This window comes from Teleopsis dalmanni, chromosome 2, assembly GCF_002237135.1.
Source record: "Teleopsis dalmanni isolate 2A chromosome 2, ASM223713v2, whole genome shotgun sequence".
Taxonomy (NCBI): Eukaryota; Metazoa; Arthropoda; class Insecta; order Diptera; family Diopsidae; genus Teleopsis; species Teleopsis dalmanni.
This window is the reverse complement of record NC_051847.1, coordinates 7,433,254-7,441,962: the sequence shown is the minus strand read 5'-3', so window position 1 is coordinate 7,441,962 and position 8,709 is coordinate 7,433,254. Positions and strand designations below refer to the sequence as shown.

The 8,709-nt window shown below is 28.0% G+C and overlaps 2 protein-coding genes across 4 annotated transcripts; both read right to left on the bottom strand.

The window, feature by feature from the left end:
* Positions 1–320: 320 nt before the first annotated feature.
* LOC119679151 lies at positions 321–1,163 on the bottom strand. The gene is made up of 2 exons (XM_038091348.1): positions 1,067–1,163; positions 321–1,008 (listed from the first exon to the last, which is right to left on the bottom strand). Exon 2 carries the CDS (start codon positions 975–977, stop codon positions 369–371), a length of 609 nt encoding a protein of 202 aa, XP_037947276.1. The 5' UTR covers positions 978–1,008; positions 1,067–1,163; the 3' UTR covers positions 321–368.
* Positions 1,164–3,006: 1,843 nt separating this feature from the next.
* Positions 3,007–8,703, bottom strand: LOC119679150 (zinc finger protein 845-like). 3 transcript variants are annotated; one of them, XM_038091345.1, is made up of 13 exons: positions 8,646–8,703; positions 8,411–8,569; positions 8,215–8,352; positions 6,753–6,920; positions 6,394–6,693; positions 5,795–6,334; positions 5,589–5,717; positions 5,479–5,529; positions 5,322–5,414; positions 5,235–5,252; positions 4,260–4,496; positions 3,429–4,191; positions 3,007–3,347 (listed from the first exon to the last, which is right to left on the bottom strand). In XM_038091345.1, the coding sequence occupies exons 1-13, from the start codon at positions 8,680–8,682 to the stop codon at positions 3,239–3,241; spliced, it is 2,742 nt and encodes a 913-aa protein (XP_037947273.1). In that variant the 5' UTR covers positions 8,683–8,703; the 3' UTR covers positions 3,007–3,238. The 3 variants fall into 3 exon arrangements, with proteins under 3 accessions (XP_037947273.1, XP_037947274.1, XP_037947275.1); XM_038091346.1 differs by having other exon boundaries at positions 3,429–4,143; positions 4,332–4,496; XM_038091347.1 differs by lacking the exon at positions 8,215–8,352.
* Positions 8,704–8,709: the final 6 nt, after the last annotated feature.

Below are 8,709 nucleotides of genomic sequence, written 5' to 3'. Positions count from 1 at the left end.
TAAATTTTTCTTCAGAGTTGTAAACTGAAATTTTAGCTTGCTGATAGTTTTTTTATATATAAATTTGAGTGAAGTTGAGCACTAACTGAATATGTGAAATGAAGTGATGAGGTTGCTTTCGTGAAATTAATTCATTTAAATCAGCTAATTCATAAGTATGCTACTATTAGAACTAATTCCTAGTTTATTGTACTCTTTATACATGTCCACTAGTTTCTTTTTATTTCAATTATATTTGATTTAGAGAGCAGGATGTAAATAATGGACTTTTCTATTGAGGATATTTTCAATATTTGACTTAGTAAATGACATTGACGATCTTTTAATAAATATACAACAATTTATTCCTTAATACATATATCTTTCTTCTAATCATCCCGTAAGGCCGATATTATAGCATTGCATAGTTTTTGTGCGTCTGTGTTATGTATGATCAGCTCACAAAAGCTGCGATTCTCTGCTTGTCTAAAGACCCTAAGGGCGCTAATAAAATGTTTTTTAATCAAACCATCATTCGTCATTAATTCATACATAAAGTCAACATCCTCCTGAGTAACAAATAAGTAATTTGTGTTCTGTAACTCTTGCAGAATATAGTCAACGACTTTGTCCTGCAACCGTGCTATTTCCGTTTGTTCTGACTCCTTTTCTTCGGCATACAAGCGACGAAGTGCATAAATGCAATATCCAACTGTGGACATAACCACCGTGCAGAAGAGAAGAGTATACTTTTTATATATATCGAGTAAATTTTGCCATAACACGCATAACTGCTTCCCATATTCTCGCAAGAGCAAAGGATAACCGTCATACATTGCTATAGAATCCCATGGGATGTAAAATATAAAACAGTACAAGGCAATAGTTGAAAATAATAGCATCGTTATGGATAAGAGTTTGTTGATCACGATTTGTGATATTACCGCAATGCGGCGACCAACCCAAGACGTGCAGTATTTCCACATATTTATGAACATAACAACTTAATATTCGGATTGCTTTCTAAAACTATAAAAACCGAGATGTAGCTAAATTAAATGTATTTTACGGCGAATAATATACTTACGTTTATTTTCATTAAAGTTTTTAGAAATTCACTAAATTTTGACAACTCAGACAATTTTTACAACCATTAATTTATAGAAAGATATATCTACCAAAAATTTTATTTTGAATTTTCGATGTAAATAACTTAAATTTGAAACTTCAAAAATGAAATATCAGAAAATTCAATTAATTTCCATTAAGCTAAAAGATGTTCTACTCATAATCGCTTAAGAATAGTTTACGTTTAAGAGTAATTATCTTTTCAATAAGTAAAAAAAATATTTATCGTATTTTTTGGGACTCCTACTCATTGAAAATTTGGCAAATTAACTGATAAATAATCAAAATAACACATACGTTATTACTGGCTTCGTTATAGTCAGGCTTTTTAAATATTCTGGCTCTAGTTAAAAATCCCGTTCCAGTTATTTACATTATTCAGTCTTATAAGAATTTGGATATCGACACACGCTAATTAGATAGTTATAATACCATCTAGTTCCAGGGGCTCCTAATCAAATTATAAACTATCATTGAACCGCCTTATCACAAATTGAAATAGCCGTTAGAGGTTAGATATAAAATAGATCTATCTTAACTGATACTAACTTTATATTACTATTTTTTCTTTTGTGGTGAAAAGCGAAGATGTTTCATTGGTTATTTTTGGTTTTCATCACCATAGCTTCAGCAGAAATCACTAAATGCAATATCCCTTCTCAAGATATGTCGATTCTAAAGACATTATCCTCTGATGACAGTTTTTGGAATTGCGATTATTATCTTTTCATATAGAAAGAAAACATCCTGATTTTTTGGGGTTCCATTTTAGCATTGTGAACCTCGTTATTTCCAATTTTGACTTTAAGGTAGCAAGTCTCTAGAGGTGCTAGAGATCTTTAAGTGTATCTGCTTCTTTGACGTACGAGACAGTTTTCTATCCTAGTTTCTTATACCCTAGTATTTAAATTCTGTATATGCATTTTGAAATTCTTTTTAACAAAAACGTTGCTATGTTTTTTATAATTGATTTTTTTTTTTTTGATTTTATAAAAATTCCTTGTCTTTAACAATGTCAAATTAAACATCAAAATTGAATTTACAAAAATCTTCAAAGAAAACTGAAGTATTTGTAAAAAATTTCTCTCTAGCGTTTCTCACATTTCACTAGTTTTGTATATATTTTTTTTCAATTTATCATTATCCAATCGTTTAGTAAAAACTATTTGTAGGAATACTAATTCCTCCAGTCAGACTATACTCATTGATTTATATAGACGTTATATAGATTGCTTCAACGGTAAATTGAGAGTCATTTTATATAAACAAATAAACAGATTTAATTTTATTATTTATTGTAATGATTGGTATCGCTTATGGTAGTTTAAGTTGATAAAAATGTCACCATCTTGGCGCATTTATGGAGGAGTATATTAAACCCAGAATTTTTGTTTGGTTTTTTACAATTAATTTATAGCTCCTTTAAGAGTAGGAATGCACATAAGTGGGAACGAACCATTTCTCCCCGAACTACTGTATTATTTTACCCTTTAAATAATTTTTGATTATAATCTTTAATACACCCATCCATTAAATCATTTATAATTAATATATCAATTTAATCTTTTAATATGATTTTTATTTCATTTAAATATAAACAAAAATGTAAGACACAAGTTTTGACCTCGACTTTTTAAAACTTAAAGAACTATTTAAAACTACAATTACTACTACTAAATTATAAGTAAAACTATTTAACTTTAATTAATTAAAAATCAAATGTTGTTTTATTTCTCATCATTTATGGGAATAACTTAATTTAATATATATATTATAACAAATGTGACAAAAATGGTTTGCCAATAACATCTTTGGATATAAATATGTACAGATATAATTTACGATGGTTTTTTTGACAAATATTACATAAGTTATATATACAAACTTAAATGTGTAAAATACAAAATTATACTAATATGGATTTTATAAGCATTTTTTATAGAAACTAAAATAATTTAAATGAGAAAACCGTGTGTAACGTCATGTTGTCATGTTGCAAGAGATGGTTCGTGCGCTGGATTGCTCTATGCAATGATTGTGTCTTTCTTCAATAGTTTATTGGCAAATTAAGAATCATTCCAACTATATATTTCAATATAAATATTGGTCATGACATACTAGCAAAACTCTCTTATGGTTGCTCTATAATATCGTTTAAATCGTCATTGATTTCATCTGCCTTAAAAATGTCCTCTTCGTTGAGAATTTTATTATGTTTTGCTTTAACGTGTGCACGCAATCTGTAAATTATAATTTTTAATATTAATTTAGTGTTAGCTTTAATTAATTTTTTATAAGTTCAACTTAAAATATTTACTTACAAAACACGTTTTTTGAATCCAATGCCACAATCGACACATTTGTAGGGAACATATCCATTGTGAGACCATGCATGTATCTTGAGTTGAAAACTTTGCGTGAAAATTTTGCCGCATCCTTCGACGGAGCATACAAAACGTTTGCCTAAATGTTGCACATCCTTATGCCGCTTCAAATGAAATGAATAACGAAATTTTTTCCCACAAATATCGCACTTGTGTGGCAATTCGCCAGTATGTGTATAATTATGTTGTTGCAATTCGTAACGTTCCACAAAAGACTTAGAGCACGTATTGCATTGATATTGACGTTCCATATGACGTTTACTATGATATTTCAAAGACATTAACGTCTTATAGGTGCCATTGCAAACATGACATCTGTAATCCTTTTCTTTACTTGAAATGTTTTGTTTAACTGCACATATATCCTCTGGATTTGAATCCAAAGGATCACTTTCAGATTTATATTGAATAATGATATCAATATCATCGTTGTTGCAAGAATTTCTTTCTTCTCTAATTACAAAGCTATTAGAATCGTTTGTCTTATCATTTGCATTATTTACGTCAAATTCTTTTTCATATGTTGTAGATGTTGTTAAGTCTGTTGTTGTCTTGGATGTTATGTCCTTATGAGAATTGTTTGTTATAGATGTTTTAAGCTGCTTTATGTTTATGTCTAATGTTGTGTGAAGAGATGAGGGCTCAGTTATGCCTGTATACAATTGGGACTCATTAAGCACTTTTAATTCTGTTTCATTGGCTGTTTGATATAGATAGTTTTATTATTTTTAATACTTGCTTTTTATTAAAGTTCTTATAATCTCTAACCGTCTATATCATTTCCCAATAATAGTTTAAGTTTTTCTGATTGTGCTGCACCTAAACTTATATGATCCTTACCAACTTTGGAGCTGGATGATGTTGCTTTCTGTACAGAAACCTGCTCCTTAATGGTATCCCGTTGCTGAATAATTGGTTCTGATGAATGACTGCGATCTAAATGCCTCAAAAGCCGATTTTTTGTAGCAAATGAACGTACACAACGTGGGCACTCAAACATTAGTTCTATATAAGCATAGAATGAAATATATATTATTAGTGTTAAATTGATATAATTCACATGATTATGAATATAACGAAATATTCTACTTCGTAAAAAAAAATTCTTATTAGCTTTGTGAAAACCTCATTGCTCTTTTTAGAGAGTTATTTAGAAATCGTTAATAATAAATCGTTATTCGTTAGATTAGTATTGTAATTTATATATGTGCTCTATTAAAATCCAAAGCTTAATAACATTTTATTGTTGATTATACTTTTTTTTTATATATAAGTTGCAATAAATATGTTAATACAAGACAGGTTTTTGCTACTAGTATTGTTTAATTCTACCATAACAATATAACGATAGTATTTACAATTAAAAATAAAGCTTCATGAAATGTTACAATATTAACAAATAAAACATCCATTATTTTGTTGCGAGAATGTAAAATAATGATCGAAAATAAATATATATATATGTATTTAAAATATATTTTTATTATTAAATAAATAATAAAATAGCTTATTTAAAATACAATAAACCAAACACATATGCTAAAGCATAATACAGTGAAAACTCTCTTAACGGACACCACTTGAATAGACCATTTTTTTAAAACCAAATTTTTTTATCATTTTGATAAATTTAACAAGTTTTGACCAGGCACTCTTCTTGAACAAAGTTAGCTGACGATACGCATCCGTTAAAAAAAAGTTTCTACAATACACTTAATACAATAAATGTTAAACAAAACTTACTTTGCAAAATGAATTTATCTGTAAAGAGAAATAATTAATATCAAATAACTGCTTTTTTTTTGTTTTTGTAAATAAATCTTTACTTACCGTCTATTGTTTCATGCTTCTCTTTTAAATGATTTTTCAAAACACTCAAATTTGTTGAATCAAACGGACACTTTCCGCACATTAACGTTGTTTCTGTAATAAAATAAAATTTAACAAAAAGAACATATAATTCATTTAAATATTTCTATTTTCTTACCTTTTTGCTTTTTTAAATTCGAAAAATCTATTGGCATTTTCTCCGACCACTCTGAAAACATATAAATGAATATATTAATTTGCAAATATTTTTATCAACGAATTACTTACGAATATCACCCTTAGCTTGTATCATATCTCTTGTGGGTATCCTATTATGTATGGCTTTATAATGTTTAATAAGTGCACGTTTTGTGTTATAAAGATTTGTACACATTTCACAACGATACGGCGCTAATCCTATAATTACATTAATAAAAAATAATATTAATAAATAATAAATTAATAAAAAAAATAATTTTATATAATTGCATTACCTCTATGTATAAACATATGATTTTCAAATTGATACTGGCTGAAAAACTTTTTATTGCAATGCATACAAAGCGGTTCTTGATTATTATTTGTATTTGTATCTTGAGCTTGCTCTTCAAGCAAATCTTCAAAATCATCATCACTTGTTAACAATAAGTTTTCAATGTCATCATTATCATTATCGTCATCAAAATCTTCAAACAGAACATCACCATTAAAGTCGAATTCAATGTCAGCAATATTATCAGTTTCCACAACCTGTGGTATAGCATCCGCTGGCATATGCTGATCTATTGCGATAGCAGATGTTACAGTTGCTTCTACATTCATCCCACCTGCAGTTGTACTATCTAACTTAACTCCTTTTACATTTACAGCTGTTTCCCTATCATGATCTTTATAATGTGCTTTTAACTTACTGTGCTTATAGAATACTTTGTTACATTTTTTACAGTGTATACCACTGGTATAGTCAAATTTGTTAGTTTTCGTACTTTTTGAATTATGATCAGATATGCAATCAAGTCCCATATCTGTTTCATCTGTTTATAAAATGAGATATTAATAATTAAAATCGATACTATTATTTATTTTACTTTACCAAGGGAGGGACGTAATTGTACGTCATTTGCTTCTACTTGATGTTTTACAAGATAGTGACGACGAAGGTTATTGCGTATGTCTGTTTCAAAAAAGCATAAATCACACACGTAAACATGCTTGACGTTAACAGGTTTGACAACAGGCGGTGCTTTTGGCTTTTCATTCAGTTCCACTCTGTTTTTGGGTTGTAACTGCTTTTGAGTAGGCTGAAGTTTATGTTTTGTTTTATAATGTTGCGTCAAATCATCCTTGAAGAATGTATAAAATGAGCATTGATCACAGAAGAAATGTGGTATTTCTGCAATAATTATAAATTATTATATATATACGTGTATACTATCATATTTTATTTCATACCATTATGCGTTAACATGTGATTTTTAAGGATATCCTGAGAAGGAAAGACTTCTGTACATATTTTACAATTAATTTTTTTTATTGGTTTTTTGTCTGATATCAAAATGGCATTTTTCTTATCATTGACATGGTGAGAATTAAGTACATCTAACCTTCCGTTTAGATTATCTATAAAGAATTGATATATAAAATAATTATAAAAATATTTATATATTATCGTTTAGTAATTATATTATAAACTGATTTACGAACTAATATTGTTTTTTTTTACAGTTTTCGTTAGTGGCTATGATGTCCCTTGTATTGACATTACCATGCTATATTCAATTTTATATAATAATGTAAAATATTTCATTTAAAAATAAAATCTCTTATTTCATGAAACACATCCAAAGTTTATTATTTATTTGTTTTTCCTAAAAAGAAAGGCCATCAGACAAACATTGAAAACTGCTTTGGAGTGCATTTAGATACGTTCTATTTCTTCTACAACTTAAATTAAATTTAATTTTTGAAATCAAATAAGACCTCTAACTTTTTTGGAAAATCAGAAAAAAAGTAACAAAAAACTTTAAATACAAATAAAAAAGTTTTATCCAACTTTGGCGCGTTACGGGCAGAAAACAAGCGTAATAATTGCGTCTAATTTGAAAGGGTTAGAGTTTAACGCCTAACACTTTTAATCAATCAATTATATACAGACTTATAAAGCCAACGAATATTTCTAAAGACCACTGACGAGGAGTATATGGCAATACACGGATTAGCTATATGATTAACCAAAAACATTAAATTAATTTAAATAAAATTTTATTAAATTTTACTACTATTCAAAAACCCGCCTTTTCTCTTAAATACAAGAGTTTTAGTAACGGATCAATTTAAAAATAAAACTGCTAAAATATATTAATTTGGGTTATCATGTACTCTAGACATTACACTAGACTTTACACCAATTGAAAAATATTGTGAAACCACGAATATATTGTGTCTTTTAAAAGTTATGTTTAACCTAAATTTTAATGTGAAAAATTTCTTATTGTTCTAAAACATTAACGTTGTGGTATAATAGTTATGCCATTATGTAGTCTTTTGTGTGTTTTCTCAATAAACTTCTAAAAATCAATGTCACTTGAAGTAAAGAAACAGCCAAATAGTTCAAACTTTCCAAAACCTGAATTGGTAACCACAGAATAATAGTTTAAATCTCAATCTATCTCAATGTCTCAAAATAATAAAAATTAATTTTCATTCGGAATTAAAATTCATTTGTGACAAAAAAACATTGTTTCCTTTCTCATTTTCAGAATCGATAACATATATATAAAGTTAAATCATTTCACTAGAGATAATTTTATCTATATAAATCCTATCGTTATTTATATTTATAAATTTATCAGGATAGAGCCAATTGCTGAAAAACTACTGAAAAACAATACATAAATGACCCTAATCTTCTTACCATTATGCGTAAGCAAATGGACTTTGAGATCATCTTCAGTATTAAAGGGTTGCAAACAGATTTTACAATGAGATTTGCTAATGTTCGACATGTTAATTATTGTTGGTTGTGTTAACAATGAGTTAAAATTAGTATTTTCTAAAAAAAAGCATTTATAAACAAATTGTATGTTGTAAAATGAAACTATGTTACTTACCTTCAGCTATTTCTGATGCAACATTCTCTTCAATAATAATATCATCAACGTCCATGCCCATGCCATCATTAGTTCCCACTTGTAAAAGATTATTCAGTACTAAGTTATTGTCCAAAGTAACACTTCCATCAACTGCATCTATGTACTCAATGACTACGCCTAAGGAAATATTCAATCAATAATACATTAATACATTTATTTTCTTATAGATCGTGTAATATATCATATATATTACCATTGCTCATAACTTCCTCCATAGTGCCATCAGCCATGACAACAAATTCATTTCCAATGGTCAA

Bases quoted from the DNA above. Each gene is read 5' to 3' on its own strand.
- LOC119679151 (XM_038091348.1), bottom strand. From the start codon at position 977: ATGTTCATAAATATGTGGAAATACTGCACGTCTTGGGTTGGTCGCCGC.
- LOC119679150 (XM_038091345.1), bottom strand. From the start codon at position 8,682: ATGGCTGATGGCACTATGGAGGAAGTTATGAGCAATG. The intron at 8,353-8,410 runs GTAAGTAACATA...GCTTTTTTTTAG, and splicing joins TGCATCAGAAATAGCTGAAG to AAAATACTAATTTTAACTCA. The intron at 6,335-6,393 runs GTAAAGTAAAAT...TTTTATAAACAG, and splicing joins ACAATTACGTCCCTCCCTTG to ATGAAACAGATATGGGACTT.